Here is a 20,016-nt window from a genome sequence, read left to right on the forward strand (position 1 = left end):
GCATAGTGGATAAGACTCCCGACTCCCAAACGGAGAGCCCTGGATCGATTCCCGCCCAGTGCTATAACGTCCTTGGACAAGATGTTTTTACCCATCACATCCCTCTCGGGGTACCTGGCAACGCTAGGGTAATAGTAAAGGCATGGCCCTCTGGTAGAGCAGTGGCAACAACGGAGAAGATACCCTGGATTTAGAAGACCTTGTTAATAATATGACTACTGCTTGAAAATCGAATTGCCCGCGCATGTGAAACGTCAGAACAGAGACATCGTATGCATAAATGTCGAGAAAACCACTCGTTACTTTGCTTCAACTTTTGCCCTCATTGTACATGGAACGAGACGGTTTGCATCCTGTGAATTTGTTCACTTTTTTATCATTTACCTGATGGGCCACGTGGTATCTTGTCTTCTCCTTAATTCGTAATCCGGGACAGGATTCCACGTGAATTTCATCTCCCAGTTAAAGGCGCCTATGAGACCCTGGCCGGAACTGGTATACCTGTAAGAACCATGACGAAATATCAAAGTGTAAAGATGACAAAAGACATTACAAAGACACTTTGTATCCTACCATGATTAATGCTAAGTACAGTAGCCGTGATTTCCAGGAACACCTTACGATAATACTTTTAGAAATAATCTTATTAATCTTAATAAACTTAATCCACACTTGTCTGTTTTAAGGCTTCCATACAGGGGTAGAATTTTACACTCCGATACTATCGATTAAACTTAGTAGGACGGCAACGACACAGTTTGATACACCTGCACATCTCTAAACCTCCAAAGTGTTCTAATCTAATCTACAAGATAAAAATACAAGTCCTTGTCGAATGTAAGGAAAAAATCCTGACACAATTGTAAGTTAACTCTCTGTCTGATATTCATATTGCATTTTGTTTCAATTCCCCAGCGTCGTTTCTGGAACAATGATCACGCCGTTGTCAATGGTTGTTTAAATCATTACTGGCTATTAAAGTATACGTATCCTGGCTATGGCGCTACACTTTCACTTCATTTCATTTCATTTCATTTCACTGAAGAGGATACTTTTATATTCCGTTCCATTCACTTGCAATAACGTGTAACAACAACAACATCAACATCATCACGATTTTCTTGCACCGCGAAAAGGAAAGAGGTGAGAAGGCGCGCGCAGACATGAATCTGACGATGAGTTGTCGACGAGGTAAATAAATTGCCTGTCAAGCATGTCATGATTATTGATTCATGTCTCAAAAGATATCGATATGCAGCTATCATCGCTTTCCCTTCAGGGCAACATGAAGACAGGTCGCTGGCTTTGTTTGTTGGACAAAGAACATGAAGAAGGAGTGTGGAACGAGGAAGGTGTTTTATCTATTTATTTATTTGTTTATTTATTTATCTATTCATTCATTCATTCATTTATTTATTTATTTATTCATTCTGCGTTACCATAAACATGCCAGACTGAGACGATACAACGAAAAAAAAAAGTGGATAAATCAACATTACTCCTAGCAATTTGCTGTCAAGTACTAGAAAACATTGACGGAACATGAATAGACAAGCATGTCATGATTATCAATTCATGTCTCAGAAGATATCGATATGAGGTTATCAGCGCTTTCCCTTCGGGGCAACATGAGGATAGATTGCTGGCTTTATTGGACAAAGAAGGGAGTGTGGAGTGAGGCAGGTTGTTGTTTTTTATTTATTCATTTATTCTGCATTACCATGAACATGACAGACGGAGACGATACAACGAGAATGTCGATAAATCAAAATTACCCCTAGCCATTTGCTGTCAAGTACAAGAAAGCGTTTTCGGAATCGAGGAAGACGTACGGAGATGTATGGTGCTAATGAATAGTACCTCATCTTTGGCATTCTCTTCCAAAAATGCCCCCAAAATTTACCAGGTGGTAAAATCACCAGCTGACTTTTTTGATGTGTGCCGAAATTATCCGGTCGTCTTTACGTAAATATAGCTCTCACTAATCAGCCATGATTCAAAGTCAAGTGTATATAGGAGCGATCACGTGATTCTTATACAAGAGTTTGTACACAAAAATATCACAACAATAATGGTTTGGGTTGGGAATGTAGCAACTACAACCCCTTCCCCTAGAAGTCGTGATCGCTAATTGTCTACTAGTACTCGAGTTCAATGAAATGCACGACACATCAATTTTGTATGCATATTTTCAGTACTCATTTCATATACATTAAAGATGTGTGATAATGTTTCTCTGGATAAAAATTCTTTTATCAAGCATTTTCACCCTAGTTATTATACTGGCATTTTTAATCTACAGTAATGTTTCATGGAAACAACTTCTTGTTCTACACGTCTGTTGTGTCCTATGACCCTATTGTTTTTGTTATGTAAGTCCATGTTTAGTCCCCGTCAATGTCAATGTCTGTATGTGTGACCCTGTCATCGTTTGTCGTCGTCCATGTCTTTGTCTCTATCTCTATCCATGTCCCTATTTCTGTTTTTTTTTTGTATCTTCAGTTATCATAATTTCGTACATAACTGCACACTTTATGGGCACACTCGCCACAAGTTCTGTACTTCTAGAAAAGTGCGCCAATCAAATTGTTCAAATTGATCGCACTGTATGTACTTATACATGTATAGCAGCATTGTATGCGGGATATATCATTGAACTGAAATTTGATAGTGACTAGCTTGACCTACTGGAATGTGCGAGCGTCGATGGAATCGATGGACGGACAGACGACATTGGAGCTGTTGTCATGGATACGCTGTAGCAGGGGTTCCAGCCAGCCGACGTTGCACTCGACGTGCGAGTCGAGGAAGGTGAGCACGGGCCCCCGGGCGATGTCGGCCCCGATGAGACGGGCCCGGATCAGCCCTTCCCTCTTCGGTAGGCGAATGATCCTAACCTTGGGGAAGCGCTTCATGTATTCGTCTAGGGGCGCCTTCAGATAATCTGGGGATGAAGGGGGGGGGGGGGGGGGGAGAGGAAGAATGATTTATGGAACGGATCATCCCGATTATCTGTATAATTTCCACAGATTACCACCTGTAGCCATACTGTACACGATGTAAATGATGTGATTACTTCTTGTTTCTCTCTTTTTTTTTAATTAAGTAGCGGTCAAAAACAATTTCTGATCAATAATGTACATGAACATACAACTCTGTACTGTGTAAAATGTTTACTTACTTACTGTTCTCCTGCCGTCGAATTTAAACTTTCCGCAGATTTTAGTGACTTTAGTTAAATAAACTTAAAAAGTTTGATTAGAGTAGACATTTCTTCAGTCATGCGCCTTTGTATGTGAATATATAAAATTCCATTATTCCGCGTCTCACGATCCATAACTAGAGAAGTATGTGTGTGTGTGGTGTGCTACAGATTGTTTCCTTTGCTTTATTTGTTCGTGTGTATTTTGCCTCTGTTAAGGGGAAAGTGACGTATTGATAGAGGGGTGATGAACAATAATCATTTCCTTTGTGGCGATATCAAGGCTTGTAGCTACAAAAGCCCAAATGGCCTGATACTGAGGGGACAATTCCAGATCGTGCATGAGAGGAAGAGTCGACAGAAAGACAAAATTAATAAATCACCTCGCTGGCTGAAATCGTCGACGAGGAGCACTTCGGCGATAAGCTCTGGAGGTGATCGGTTGATCACGCTGTGTACCGTGCGGAGCAGCGTCGACCACGACTCCTCGGTGAAGCAAATGATGACACTGGTCCTCGGGAGGTCGTTGGCGTACCCCATGGTCTTACACCTGTAAGCCAGTAATCGATAGGAAGAAAGGACGAATGACAAGGTCAGAACAAACTGGTTTGCTCCGGCCCAACTCATCCTTACCCCTTACTGTTCTGTTCCATTGACTTGGGACAGTGTGCACAGATTTCTGTTCCATTCTGCACTCAAAGGGCACACAGGGTTAAAGGGAAATTGAGCTCAGTTTCACATAATGTATGTGGGTTCATGGAATGCAGAAATAGTAGTTGTAATCTTCTGTGAATTCGGAGGATTTCGGTCAAATGTTATGCAGCGATATCAAGAAGAGATTTCCACATAAGTTCTTTTTTAAATCAAAAGTACGTTCTTGTCATTGTTCATGTTGTCATTTCGTAACGAAATGATCATTCTGCCGACGAAATGACTGATTTCGTAGCGAAATAGGCCATGCGACACTCTGCGCTCCATACAAATTGTCCATGGTTTAAACCATGGTTTCAATCATACCACCTTCGTGAATTCGGGCCATTATTAGAGTTTTGATATGGCTGTCCTTAGGAATGGTAATCAGGTGTTCAAAAGTAGGGATGATGCAGTGTATTGTTCAAGACTGCAGAGTCGAAAGTTTCAACCACCAAACCACAATTAATATCAGGAATATAGGCACAACGGGTTGGTTGCTCAATCCACTGTCGTTTGCCACAGTATGTTACGACACCGCGCAGATCACGTGGTCCGATCGAACTCTTTCATGTCACTCCAGGCAATGTCATGTACACGGAGTCAACCAACAGACAATTACATGGACTCACCAGCACGACGGTATTGTCTCACAAACAAACAAGCGAATAAACAAAACAAATATCGCTAAAGAGAGGCACGGACATGGAAATGATAAGCGCAGAAATCGTTTCGACATCTGCGGGAAGGGAGAGTGATTTCATCGGGTTGAATGTGGGCGGTATGTTGTACAAAACCTGTCGGAGCACATTGACTCGCTACCCCCAGAGCAGGTTAGCGGCGATGTTCACCTGCCAGGGACCTTCCGCTTCACAAGCACAAGATGAGCACGGTGAGTATAGTCCTGAAAGTATTCCGCAGTAGTTCCCGCATTTACATCAACCTCTTTAGTTATTCTTCTTGTAGAAGAAGACCATCTGCATATCTCTGGGGTTGGGGAGGGGAATCTTGACTCCACTAATTTACTATTTGAAACCAGTGACAGGTGACAAAAGAAGAAGTTATTCGTTTAGAAGCAGCGATAAGGGCAGTAGGGGCAACACAAGTACATAGCAGCAGTACTACTCGCAGTTGCGGTCCAGAAAGTAGTAGTCATGGTAGTGGTACTAGTCATGCTAGTGATTGCATGATCATTTTGGCAATGTGTCAAGTCAGTGGCAAGTCGAGGGAATGAGTTATAGTCATTACAAATGATAATTCTATGAATTCACACATTTATTTGAGCGAAATTTCCTTAAAAGACGCAATCGAAAACTACTTTCTAAACGGAAAGACAGTGGTGGTAATTGTGGATGTCAATAAAGACAAAGTGGTAGGGATGAAACTATTAATACCGCCGAGTCAAAATCAGGAGAAGTAACAAGAGAAGAAGGTGCCGAGTACAATAATTACTGCATTACCATCACTGTTAACGTTGCTACACAGAGTTACAATACCTAAATATGTCCATTTACTTTCCTGTAGGTAATTTTGTGATCGATGGCGACGGTCGCATGTTCCGTCATGTCCTGAATTACCTCCGCCGGGGAGCCCTGTGCCTCCCCGATGACTTCACGGAGTTCAAGCTCCTGCGGAAGGACGCCGAATTCTACGGGCTCGGGACCCTCTGCGAAGAAATCGACATCAAGCACCACGAACAACTCGCTATGGGAGTTGAAAGGACATCGACCTCCTCCCCGACCTCGAATGACCATCGCTACTACGCCAAGGTTGTCGAGTTTTGGGTGCGTCGAAGAGAGGATGTTCGGACTTGGAGAGTGTATGGTAATTTCAAGTTGCTGAAAGAGGTGCCGTCACTCGGACTCTACATGTATACATACACGACTGGAAGCCAAGCGATGTGGTTCTCTACAGCGGATGGGATGTACGACGAGGAAAGAATCGAAGTCACTAAGACCGGACTGTTGGACGAGCTACGAACTCTTGGCTTCAGGCTGCACACCACTGACTGCGTCAGTCCATGGTTTAGATACGTTTTAACAAAACTGTAAACGGCAAGCCTTCATGCGTCAGATGATTTTTAATAAGAAAAGACAAAATGAAGAAAGTGATGTAAAAAAGGATATAGCTGAGGTTTCATTCAGGTCGAATAATGAATTCGGGTGAGATGACACATCAAATGTGCACAAATAGCATGGCTGAATAGACGGTGATATTAGTCACAGCAAAAGATCTGATAATGACACTACCTCCACAACTCTTTTAATGGTTTGCCAATAGATCACCATAAACATTTCCGCCTTGACAGTAGTGACCGCAATAAGTACTCGCCCTTCCAAGTTCGTCAATTACTGACTCACAGGAATCATTTTATTCAAATAGTTCTCATAGTGGGGATTTGGGCATATTTTGAATTGTGATTTGGGCTTCTTTTGAATTTTGATATTGTCAGTGAAGAATTGTATGATTGAAGCCATCAGATGGAAGGATGAAAGTTGTAGACTTCCCCCACTTCATCCCATTTTCATTTGCATTTTAACGATAACAACCGAAATTCCTTTCCCTGGTTTGCATCGAATTCGAAATCTTTTAAACTTCTAACTTTGTTTTTTGGCTGATTTTCTGAAAATTTCACTGTCCTGGTTCTTTGATATTAATCTATCGAACACATACCGAGTTGAATGGAACACAGTTTTCATATTTCAATGAGGGATCGGGCATTCAGGCGTGATGAATGCCTTTTCATATAAGAAGGCCTTCGTGTAGGGAGAAAATAAAACTTGACTGGTCTGCATTAACGAAAATAGCATGGAAAGTACAATACGCAATCAGCGACGAATGTAGGCCCCAATCTGCAATCATGAATTTTTTTTTAGGGACATTGCACACACTTCATATCATGCTGGAATATAGAGTCGTAATACCGTATGTCCAAAAAAAATTACAACGGGACCCTCCGTAATGATAACTTTAAAAATAGTGAATCAATCCAAATACAATTTCAGGGTACGAAACTATAACTCATTGCCCACATCTTACAGAACACCCCATCCGATTTGCTTCAGTGGTCAAAGAGAAATGAGGAATTTTGTAGAGCATGTCAGGAATCTCTTCCCTCCAAGTTCTGTTTATTGTGTTAACACACAAGAGCATCCAAGTGCTAAACTTGGAAGAATCAGACTCATGACATACTTTACAACAATCCACATTTCTCTTTGACCGCTTAACCAAATTGAATGGGGTTTTCTGCAAAATAGAACTAAGATGTTATATTTTAAGACCCTGAAGTAGCATTTAGACAGTTTAATCATATTGGGTGTTATCAATGCGAAAATCTGATTGTAATTTTTTTGGGGGACATACTGTATATCATTCAATACGCAATGTCAGGTACATTCATCATTATATCGACATCTTGTCAGCCTGAATAGACTTTGTGACGAAACAGATATGAAATCTGTTCGGAAAAAAAGTAAGTAACAACAACACGAACGATATTCTCCGAGGTTCAAACTATGGTACAGCTCACTTTGCAGAAGATGTATCACTTCGCCCTCGCGAGTTCTTCGACGGCTTCGACTCGACAGTCGAGGTGACATGGTTTCATTCCCCCGATTGTATCGAGCATGGCACTGAGCGTGGATTTCGCAATCGCCTATTGGGTCCTTCCTGATGTTGCGAAATTCCGGCTGTTGCCTGGCACCTGTGCGCGAACTGCTGTGGCAATACACCAGCAGCGCATCTACTGTACTTCCCGTCAAAATCGTTGGAAAACTGTACTTATCACGGAATAACTCTAGTGGGACGCTCAGTAGTCCAGCGCTGCTATAGCGTTTCTTTCTGTTGTTTTCGTTCTGCTGTTTTTGTTCTGCTGTTTTCGTTCTCCAGTAGTGCATGTACTATGAAAGTCTGATACAATGGAAGGTGAGAAAGTTTCTTCGGAGGGTCAACATCTCGTCAAGTCTCTTAGCGAATACATCGGGCTAAATGTCGGCGGTGTCGTGTACCGAACTTGTCGCAGCACCCTCACCCGCTATCCGAACTCCATGCTTGGCGCTATGTTCACCAGTTCCATGATTCCGGCAGCACGCGATGAACATGGTGGGTACAATATGACTTCCTTCGGGGCTGGAAGATGTTCCATTCCTTCTATTTTTTTTTTTGGCTAATATATCAAATTCAAATTTTCAAATCCAAATTCATTTCCATTATTTGAAGAAAAAAGAATGTGGTTTGAGCATCCATGTACACTTCTCCTCTTGATATAAGCAGGGATTCTTCGTAGATGTTGTTGTTGATGATGATAAAGATGATCACATTGCTAGAGTCAGATTAGCTGCGAAAAGTGGACACTAAATTGCTTCCAAACGGTGCATGATGAATCTCCCAGTGACATACAGGCAATGTTCCACGAATGGATAATAACACAAACCAGGAATTGAGATGGGAGCATGGGATGTCATCTTTCCACCTTCCCTGCACAAACAAAAGCGCGCACAGCTCAGGGTAAATTCTTACGAAATGCAAGAGTAGACGGTTCTGTAGTACAAAAAGAAAGCTCACCGTGGTGTATGAAGCAAATCTACCAGGGTCTTTTTTCTGCCTGTTGCTTATTTTTGTCATGATAATGTTCTTCCTCCTTTTTTTTTAACTTCGTCTTCATTATCAGCCTTCCCCATCTCTATTGTATCAAACAGATGCTGCAGATGCTCTTAAAGGAAACGTATATATTATTAAAGCTGCATATCAATGGTTCAATTCAATTCAATTCAATTGGAAAAAAATATCAATGGTTACAGAGCACGTTTTCCATTTGTCCCTGTAAGAATGAATGATAATCCTCACCACCTCACCATTCCCCCCCCCCCCAATATAATAGATTCATAGTACATGTGACAAATGACTTCTATTCAAGTCCCCATGTATGAGTGTCTCCGTTGAGGGCGTAATAGATTGTATATCTCTGACTACCTGAAGTAAGTAACTTGCCCCGAAGACTTCTTGTACGTATATTTGGGTACCACAAAAATACAAGGAAATGATAATGATATGCCTACACGCACGTTCATATTGACGGTTGTACCGTGCACTAGATACTATGTTACCTCACATTCGAATACGTTAAAAAGGGGAATAATTGGTGTTATTACCCTGGATTCACTTACAGCACAGTCGTGGTCTGAAATAAAGTAGGTTCATGATTGTTTGACAGTGTTATGGACATGGCAGTCGTCAAAAACGAGCCTTTAAAAACACTGGCAAAATTTGTTCAAATACAGTCGGAAGGAATTCCATCTGATGATTCTCGGAAAATAAATAAACAAATCGGCACTGACAAAGGGACCTAGGGGCGTTTTAATCTTTGAAATACCTCGGCGACTTCCGTCCGGTCATGTTTGAGAGAAAAGGGTTAGGTGACTAGTCCCTGAGAACAGTCAATGTAGTTCAATGTCTCATTGCACCTCCATTACAGTTACAAGATTTGCTCGCAAATGAATAATACACACTGCTTTTGTGATTACGAACTCAAATTACCAAGCTTATAAGGCAAATTGGTTTGATCTTGAAAATTTGCTTGATACAGATAAAGGCATACAAAGCATAAAAGATAATCCTTTGGCAAGGCTTGGTGACTGTGATGTATATAACACCTTGATAAATGAACGAAGGTAACTTGTCATGAATAGAAAAGTGCCAACGAAACCGTCAATGTTTAGGTATAGATATCTCTTATACACAATTGTTGTGCGGAGGCTAATAAGAAGAATCACATGATTTCCCTTCAAATTCAGGCAACTACCTGATAGACGGTGACGGAGAAATATTTAGGCACATTCTCAACTTCCTCCGGCGGGGTGACCTCTGTCTGCCCGAGGGGTTCCGGTTCATAAACCTTCTCCAGAAGGAGGCCGATTTCTATCAAATCCAAGAACTCAGCGCCAGAATATGCGCGTATCGTTTAGCGGAGAACTACGAAAAGGCAGAATCTCCGAGGACGACGACCTCCGCAAACTTCGTCTCGCACGGAGGCATCGTCGAGGTTTGCATCCGCGAGATGGACGACGAGCCCCACGTCTATCGAATCTACGGGTCTCTCGTCACATTGCAAGCCATACCGCAGCTGACCGAACACCTGGACCACTACAGGAAAGGGAGCCAGTGTTTAGAGTTCTTCGCACAGCACGCCATGTTTCCCTCCCACACCTATCGCAGGTTTCCAAAGACGAAGCTCTTCGATCACATCTGTCACCTTGGTTACAGGCTCCACAGCACGGACTGCATCACCGTGGTGGATACCGAGGGAGAGAACACGCCCTGGCTCCGCTATGTTTTCGTCAAAAAGGAATAACACTTACTTTCCTATAAACCCATCTATAGAGCGAAATACTGCGCCATCACGCAGTCCGGGTTCGCTTATCCAAGGTCATGGCTAAGATAGCCGGACACTAGGCACAATTTTTCATGTCCGATCTTTCTATTATTTATTAACGTCGTGATGTTATTCACGTCCCAAGCACTTCTTTATCCAACTGATATAATGTTCATGTTACAGCAGGTGATACACACATTTTGCTGCATGTATTTTATGTTCTATGTCCATGCAGGTACGGCACTATATGGTGTGAGTTTCAACTTTCTTTCTTTCGTTTGAGCTTCAGTCAGATGAAAGCACACTTTCAATTGTACTGCAAACTATATATAAACCTGTGAAGTTAAAATCTGAAGTTACTACACTGGGAATAAGCGAGGTGAAAAGGGAATATTTCCGCGGTAGTATAAGGATTCAAAAAACATTGAAAATATATCATAATTATATTCATTAGTTGATCACATCAGTGAAGCCGTAGGAAAACTAGAGAAGCCGAAAAGCTATAAACTGAAACTGAAACTGACGTTGTACTATACCCGTGACGTCAAATATTGTAGTCTTCTAATCCAGGGATACGACCGAAAATTATGCGATTCAAATTTGAAGAGTTTTTCCAAATTTCACCAAACTTTACTGGTGTGTTCTACTAATTTCTTCTGCATTGGCAGAATTTTCAAATGTTTTGAGCATACATCTATTCCTTTTAAGTCTCGCTGTAGCCAGGGACCATGTCACCATGGATACATCAAATTTGTGTCTCTCATTGTGTTTGAGTTCATCCACCATCTTAATCCATTTTGTAATTCAAAGAGACAATGACCCAGTTTCCTCGATGGACTGAGAGATAATCACAATTTTTAGCTGTATGACATCTCACTGGGCAACGTCTGCTCTCATATAGTCTTGAACAAACGATTAAATCCAGAAAGAACCGCGGGTCTAGTGGGGTATACAACCATGAGGAAAATGTCTTGATGATACATCGGCCACTTATGCGGTACAGTGTATTTAGTTATGTTATGTTTCGTCAATCATGTACGCCCTATGGCAAAATGTTTGTTTGTGTGTGTGTGCGTATGTGCGTATGTGTGTGTGTGTGTGTGTTTGTGTGTGCGTGTGTTTGTGAGTGTGTGTGTAAGTGTTAATAGTTTATTCTTAGGTAGGACGTAACAGTTTTAGTCATTTTTCTGCTTGCTTAACTCTCAAGCAAGGAAAGAATTTAAAGTATACAGGGTATATTCTTTTAATTGTTCCATGAGTATTTTTTTCATAAGTAGATTAGCATTTCAGACTGTGTATATTATGAGTTATGTTCTGTCGTATACGTCTTTCTAATGGCAAGTTGTCTGTTCAGTCGATATATTGCGTAAATCATGTTGCTATATGCGCTATTGGTTTCAGCTTATACCGTCAGATGCTGTCAGATTAAAGCAAACTGCCAATATTGCAAACTATAAACGTATGAAGTAATGGTAATGGTAATGGTAATGGTAATGGTAATGGTAATGGTAATGGTTTATTTAAAAATTCATTTGCAGCCATGGATATGGCTGAATTGCAGAATTTTGTACAATATCATATTTCATTTTATGATAACATACATAATCATACAATCATTCTTCGATTAAAATATAAAACTACACAATTATATATATATATACGTGTATATATATATATATATATAAGACACCTGATGACCAAAATATCAAAATTGATTAAATACACTTGTACATACACATTGAAAAAGCTGCGAGAAAAATTAAACATAATCTTCATGTCACCATCATATATGCATACGCAAACTTATAGACTAAAATATATATCAAATATACACAAATCATTATACTTCTGCAACAACTTTCAATTTTTTTTATACATGTACTGAAAAAAAAAGAAAAAAAAGTGATAACATGAGAGATATTAAACACCTGTGTATGGAGACGGAGAGAGAGAAACACAGAAGGGATAGGAAGGAGATAGCAAGAGAGATATAAGGGGACAGAAGAGAATACTTGGAATGAGATGTGCAAAAAAATATAAAATAATGAATCAATTTCTTTTTCATCTATATTTCTATTAAAATCATCATTTCAATCCGTATAATCTTCAACATTGCTATCTTTTTAACAATATTATGTATCATTAATGGTCAAAATCATACAAAAACCGAAATACCTTATACATAATAGGGTGGGGTTACCCACACATATGCAATAAGCATACAAACATAACATTCATTTATATTTCACATATCAATTATCATAACAATTAAGATTATTTTCTATTATAAAATGGGTTCAAGAATGTAGCCAATAGGAAGCGCTGAAATGAGACACACCTCCTTCCTTTACTTCAGTACAATTGCACTGCCTGTAATCCTATGGTAGATTGCCAATCGTCTGTGCGCGCGGCGGCTCCTTTGATGAATTGCATGCATACGCGCTGTCAATCCTGTAAACAACTTTTATAGAATGGGTAGCGAGAATCCTGCGATCTGATTGGTCGAGAGCTATGTGTTGATTTTTACTGGCCGCACGCTACGTACGCTGAGTCACAGTGGTAAACATGTTATCGCGCACTTGTAGCAAGAGTACGCGTACTTGTAACAAAGGTTTGCGCACTAAGCAAGCGTTCACGCACTCAAGTTGGCCATGCGTCCAGTAAATACTGATGCATGGCTGGCCGTGCGTCCAGTATACAAATATACCAGGCCTGAGAGGCTCTGGTTGAAACTATGCGCATGAGGTGACTTCAGTAGCACTATTTTCTGAGGGGCGCAGCCCCGAAGAAAATAGTGCTACTGAAGTCACCGAAGGCACATAGTTTCAACCGGTGCCTCGAAAATCGGCCTGGTATATTTGTTTTATATCCCTCCCAATGAACTTAAAAGTATTCGACTGCTGGTATTCTGTAATTTACCTCTTTTTTAAGGGCATCTTGCTTTACTTTTCAAGAAGATTGACTAGTCATTCACGCTCGGGAAAGCAGCTCAGCAGGAGGGCAGCGCGTACGCGTACTATGAAGAGACAACTGCGCGCTCAGCCGCTGAAGTGTACTCGGTGCATTGCTGTACAACGTACTGGTAAACATGCGCGAACTGCAAACTCACTACGCGCTTCATACATGCAATACGCCTATCCGATCTGTCAACAAGTACGTTCGGTTGCCAGTGCGGCGATGTGCGTGCTCGAGCTGATCAACGATGTGACTGTGAGCTGCAGTTGATTGGGTGATTTCAAGTTCGGTGCTAGTGCTAGTGCTAGTGCTGAGATAGCACTAGCACCGGCGATAAAACCGAACTTGAAATCACGTCGGTGTTGGGAGTTGACCTCAAAATTATGACGTATTTCCGGTTGCTGGTGCTGGGCTCGGTGTTGAATGTCGTCTGCTGAACCGAGCTCCGCCGTTTGTGTTAGCGATTTACGTGCTTTTTCTCCATTGACTAACACTAGCCCCTAGGGATTATCATTTTCGTCATTTCAAGTTCGGTGCTGGTGTTAGCGTTGCCGTGCGAGACTCATATTTACGTCCATAAGTAGTTGCACGTTTTACGTGCAAAGTCTATGCTAATGCAGTGGTCGCCCACGTAACGTAAACGAACACCATCGACATGGCTTTATAAATGTGAGCCTATGAGCAAAATTAGGATAACTGTGTTTTAAAGAAGGGATGAAATTTGTGGCATTTTAATCATTCTTCCTCGTTATGTGTCTAAAACTAAACAGTCATGGCTACATCTTTTTATATTTGACTTTAACTATGCGCTATCACTTTTTTCGTCGCGCAATTCCCGCGGAGCTCGCGGTGCTGTGATTCCAACACCTAGTGCTGGTGATCGATAATTTTGATCGGTATCGCCTCGTTAATCTGACCGTCGGTGTTGGAGCTCGATTTAACGCTGTTATTCGGGGGATAGCACTAGCACCAGCACTAGCACCGAACTTGAAATCACCCATTGTGTTTTCTGTCGTCTTTCTATGGACTATCATTTCCTGTTAAAATGCAAGTATACATTGTAAATTTGGGTAGCATTCAGTAACAGCGTACAAATGTATATGGTTAGATTAGGCACTGGAAAAATTCTAGCAATTAAAGCATCGAGTGCCACTGTAAATTCGTGTGATTCGTACGGTGTTCTAACGTAAACAGTGAACAAGTTAGACTCTAACTTACTCGTTAGACACTCTAAAAAATAATTATTAGGAATGAGATTACGGGAAATAGGGCCGGAGTCTGTCTGTTAGACAGGTAGAACTAACGTTAGGCTTAACTAGCGCTAACGTTAGAGCAGGCCTACTATCTACTGCAGTTTCGTTTGTCAACATCTTTTGGGTGGGTCGCTCGAGTTTAATAGTGAACTGCGAGACCAACTTTCAAACGGCGAAGCATGAACTCCCCCAAAGGCCTACGGTACGTCGAAGAACCCTAGCTTGCTTATTGTTGTCTAATTATAGATCTACGATATCGCCTACTCTGTTGTAACGTAGAATGAGGGGGGGGAATTACAGAATACCGGTTTTGCCTCATATAAATTAGCATATTGGTGCGTATAAGAGCCGCCGGAGGCGGGGCCGAAGGCCCCGCCTCCGGCGGCTCTCCCTTAGAGATGAATTTCAGCCCGAAGGGCTGAAATTCATCTTTCCCGTCGTCTGGGGCCCCCAAAAAGCCCGGGAACGGAACGGCCTTCAAAAAGTAGGTTGACCACACAATTTTTATGAAAATTGCGTGGTTTCGGAGGAAAACTGCTCTAAATCGAGATAACTCGAGTAAATCGTCGATAAAGAAAATCGAGCCGATTTTGACGGAACTATTTTAAAGGTGATGACGTCATCACAGCTAGCAGCTCTTCTTCCTTTCACTCTTTTCGACACAAGTCATTCACGATCAATCACACTACACACTACTGTAGTTTGGCAAGGCAGCGCGTATACGCGTATTGTCAAGAGACATGTGCGCACTCAACTGCTACACGTATTGTACACTGTACTAGTAAACATGCGCGCGTTCTGCAGACTCAATACGCGCTACCACTGCACACGTACGCATCATAAGCTGTTGTGTGTAGGTACTGTTGTACGACTGCATAGAGTCAACATGGTGGGCTGTCAAGAGCACCCACACAGTGCGTAAGCTCTACTGTAAGCTAGCACCAGCAATTAGATAAGTGATTGTTTTCTAGTCTCACCTAAATTGCTATCGATTTCTGTGATACGGACTATCCTCAACTCCTAAAAACGTGAGTATTCATCGTAAATTTGGGTAAATTTTAACGGCTAGTCTAGACTAGCATCGTCAGGATCTAGAACTACATTATTCGGGGGACACCCCCGAAACCCCCAACAACGTAAGATACCACACTTCTCACCGCACAGATCAAGGAAAACACACGTAAACAAATGCAATCGTCGACAGCCGAATCACGGACCGTATCGCAGATCGGATTAATATTTCAGATGGTTGCTATCGGCAAGCGTAATTACGCTCTTTTCAGAGCGATTTGCGCTCTCCGTGATTGGCTGCCGGTATTCTGTAATTTACCCAATGAGGGCTTTATAAGAGTCTGAGTCTCTCCAACGTAACCCGTGTCGCATTGAGTGTATGCGTGCCTTGTTGTTCTCGCGAAGTGCAGTGATCTAAGGCGCCGCGATACCCATTCATTTGTACATGAAATCTCTCGCGAAGCGAAGGTGCTGCGATACCCATTCATTTACACGTGAAATATTTCGCGTCGCGACGCGAAGCAAAAAAGACGCGAAAATCACCAGCGCTAGCGTGGTATAGTTTTTACCATTTCCCTAGGGAGTATAGTCTTTTTCGCGCACTTGTATGGTAGAATTATGTTTTGTTGTTTACAGTGCTCTCGACCAATCAGAGGACGAGATGCATTTTGTGAGGGATATGATAAAAACTGATGCATGCTCGTTTACGGCAAGCCAAAAGGAAATGCATCCAGTAATTTTGTCATCGGGTAACACGATAGAAAAATGGGTTTTTGACAAGAAAATTACCCATTCTATAAATCAGATGACGCACATGTCTTTTCGTGCGTCAGTCGGAATATAGTGTGCATGCGGTAACTATGGAATTTAGCCTAAACCCACTCGGCTTCGCCTCGTGGGTTAAGCATTCCATAGTTGCCTTATGCACACAATTCCGACTGACGCACTCAGACCTGTGCGTCATTTGTATACTAGTTCCGGCGGGCTGGGCCGGCCTGTCTTCCCTTGTGCATAACATGTGTGGCGTACGTACGTACGTATACTCTACTATACGTACACTTTGTACAGTACAGTAGACCAAGCGTTATGGGACCAGACGCGTACATGGAGTCACTTTGAAGAGCAAATCCAACGATTTAGCAGGTTAATTCTCACGCCGTTTTCAGAGTATGTTGTCTAGTAGGCCTATATGAGAAGTCTATATCAAGTCTTTAAGGTAAAGGGTGCATATTCTATGTAAAATAAGTAAGTTTTCATGCGGGAACTTAAGTGTCCGGAAACCCAACCCCCCATTACTGAGTATACTTATACTGTATGTGCGGGACTTCCGCGAGTGCGACGTGCGTAAATGTTTGGGACGAACATCTTCGGACGTCTTGACCCACAAAGGTACGTGAAAAACGCTGAAAAATGATGTTAGTTTTCGAATTTTCGACCCATTTTATAAAACAAATGATGCACAGGATTATTTCGTGGCGTTAGTGGAGGCGTAGCTCACTCTCGGGTATTTACAATGTAGTGCAACATGCACTCGGCTTCGCCTCGTGCATGTTTCACAATTGTAAATACCCTCGAGTGCACCACGCCTACACTAACACACTCTATCCTGTGCATCATTTGTATAATAATGATCTGAATGCATAAGCTCAATCAATGTCAGTAAAAAAACTTCATCAGGGGGGCATTTTATGAAGGAACTTGTCGGATAAAATATCTGACAAGTCAATTATATCCGACAAGTTTTGAGAAATTCTTTAGTCTGATTGGTTGATTTCTCTGAACTTGTCGGATATAATTGACTTGTCGGACATTTTATCCGACAAGTTCCTTCATGAAATGCCCCCCTGGTGTGTCTATCCTGAAAAAAAAAAACCCGTCTAAAACGCTTCATCAGCGTGTTGATGTTAAGTTTTTGATGTCTGGTTATTAACTTATTCTGGGAACTGTTGTATACATTTTCTAACGAGACAAGTAAACTCTTCTATATTAACTCTCAGAAAAGCACACACACATATTACTCGTCTCGACTTTCATTCAATCATACTCCATGGCTCACTTACCCTTTCGGTCTGACGTCGGGTACCGATCGCTCAAGGGAGATCATGTCGCTCACGTACTCGTTGAAGAAGGCGTGTTGCCAGCCAATCTTCACCTTGGATTCATCCTCCGGCCCTGTCTTCACCAACTTTCCCATCTCTCCAGGCCCGTGGGGGTCACGTGGTTGTGACGTCACATCCAGGTTCCTTACAGGATGTACGCGTGGTGTACGGTCTTTCTGTATGATCTAACGAGAAGAACATCAAAGGGGGGGGGGGGGGGAGAGAAGGAGGAACCAGAAGTATTAAAGAAGAATGAAAACCAAATATATGTTTGGATTAAGGGAATGCAGCAATATATTAACAGAATACGTCATCAGTGATGAAATTCAGCAATATCGGACAATCCGTTCAAAGCCATAAATCTTTAAAGATTTGGTCAGCCATCGCTGGATAAGAAGACTACATCATTTGTGACATCACTGATGGAAAAGTATACAGAAAATTCGGCATACTTTCACTTTTCAAGCATTATGAAAAAGCACCTTATTTTCTTCTTTCAGAAAGCAGGGGGATTAATATTACCCTGAACAGTTATTTTGTCTTTAACAAATCAAGGGTATCTGTACTTTTCATATAAAAAAAAAATGATTTTTTTTTTAATTCTCTTCATAGTTTCTTTACATTGTTTTCCATGTGTGACCACGCAAACTGTAGTAGTCTTCTCATCCAACGCTGGCTGCAACGAAACTTTAATAATTCATATTTCTTGAACGAATTGTCTGATTTTCAAATTTTGCTGATGTATTCTAATTATACATATTGATGTAGTCACTCAATCTACACGTACTATATTCGAGTTTCCTTCCCCTTTAGAGTGCCAAAGACAGCAAATGTAAGATAGTAAATTGTTCTGGGTATAGATTTCGTGAGAGAGAGAGAGAGAGAGCTAAAGGTGCGTGTGTGCATCCTGATGACGTTCTCGGTTATCTATCAATATACTAGGACATGCGGGACAAAATTATTTTTGAAATGTGTGCAATTTATGCAAGAGCGTTGTGAAATAATGTAAGAGAGAAACGATACATCAACATTGGCATACGTTAATTTACAATACAAAATTGTATTAAACGTTCTTGAGTTTCGAAAGACGGGTATTTGCCAAAAGTAATGGTCATATTTTGCCCCCGAGAAACGTAACAAAGATTGATGTCTCCACTTACTTTGTCCTCGTGGACCATTGGAGCGTGCACGTCATGATCTATTTGGTTCATTATCACAATACTCTCTCCGTTATGATTAGCGTTGTCCTGGAATGTTTGTGGCGGCTTGCGATCTTCTGCCGCATACTTCTTGACTTCAAACGCAAGTCTCTCTTTATCGCTACGCACGCTGTCTAACTCCTTCTTCAGTTGCTCGATTTGGCGTTTCATAACATCACCTCGCACGTCCACGGATTTCTGCTCAACAATCTCACCTGTACCTCTCCTCGGCAAAACATCCTGCCCACTTCTATTGGAATGCAACAAGTTTTCCTTCAGTTCGTTCCCCCACGAGAAACGGCTGCGCTTTTCCTTGACTCGACTCAACGTTCTGTTCAAGTACGCGCGCTTTTTCGCAAGCGCGTGGAAAGTGTCTTCCTTCGCCGGCATCGCCATGGTGTGGACGGGCTGCGGGTGGACATCCTCCTCGCGAATGTTGCGCTGGTGATCGAAGCTGGTGGGGAGCTTGAGGGTGGAGCCGCTGCCCTCATCGGTGAAGGACGAGTACATGGCTAGGATGAGGACGTCGAGAACGAACCAGAGGAGGGAGGTGTAGAGCACAGCCAGGATCACCCGACTTGACGTCCCCTTTGCGCTTCGCATCGTCGTAGAGGGCGCTGCAAAGGGAGATAAGAACAAGAACGTGACATGACTAATATGCAAATACAAACATAGAAAGTTGGTCCAAAAGTTTCCATCGTGCAAGTGAATGTACTTAAACAGACACACATCATGATAGTTTGTCAGAATGCCTGATAATCTTGACTATCGGCATACGTTTTGAAGAACTTATTTCAAGAGTCCCCATGCAGTTTTTTTCGTAAACCCTGTGGCGACTTGTTTGTATACAAAGCTAATGCCATTTTTAGATTGTGGGTTTGAGGGGGTTAAGGCTGGAAGGCAATCTACAGTCCTGATAGCACACGTAACCATACTCACATCTCGCAACGTAAGAGATAACAGGGAAAGCGACGATTGCAATTTAGGAGGAGGGAAAAGAGGAGAACGGAAAAATCGTAAGTGGAAGGAGAGAAAGAAAAAGAACCAAAGAAATCATGTCATTTTATGAATAATGAGACTGTGCACAGGTGAGGGACTTTATCATGTTCTGTCTTGTAGAAATCCAGAGAAATCCATACGCTTATAGTGCTGACCCATATTGTTTAAAATAATGAAGACACCACGTTCCATACAGTGTGAGGGTAATTACAAAAAGCCAAGTGTCGACTACAGCAAG

General features: G+C 41.8%; 1 protein-coding gene across 1 annotated transcript in view; it reads right to left on the reverse strand.

Moving 5' to 3' along the window:
- Positions 1–20,016, reverse strand: part of LOC139709636 (polypeptide N-acetylgalactosaminyltransferase 13-like) — an 83,798-nt gene that overhangs the window by 10,908 nt on the left and 52,874 nt on the right. The window contains exons 3-7 of the mRNA XM_071621595.1: positions 18,741–19,396; positions 17,542–17,765; positions 3,586–3,752; positions 2,689–2,944; positions 385–501 (exon numbers count right to left, since the gene is read on the reverse strand). Coding sequence (XP_071477696.1) covers positions 385–501; positions 2,689–2,944; positions 3,586–3,752; positions 17,542–17,765; positions 18,741–19,382 — 1,406 coding nt within the window. The 5' untranslated portion in view covers positions 19,383–19,396. The remainder of the gene's footprint in view (positions 1–384; positions 502–2,688; positions 2,945–3,585; positions 3,753–17,541; positions 17,766–18,740; positions 19,397–20,016) is intronic.

The sequence above is a fragment of the Diadema antillarum genome, unplaced genomic scaffold (assembly GCF_040938485.1).
Source record: "Diadema antillarum isolate AM-2024a unplaced genomic scaffold, OU_Dant_1.0 seq00001455_RagTag, whole genome shotgun sequence".
Lineage (NCBI taxonomy): Eukaryota > Metazoa > Echinodermata > Echinoidea > Diadematoida > Diadematidae > Diadema > Diadema antillarum.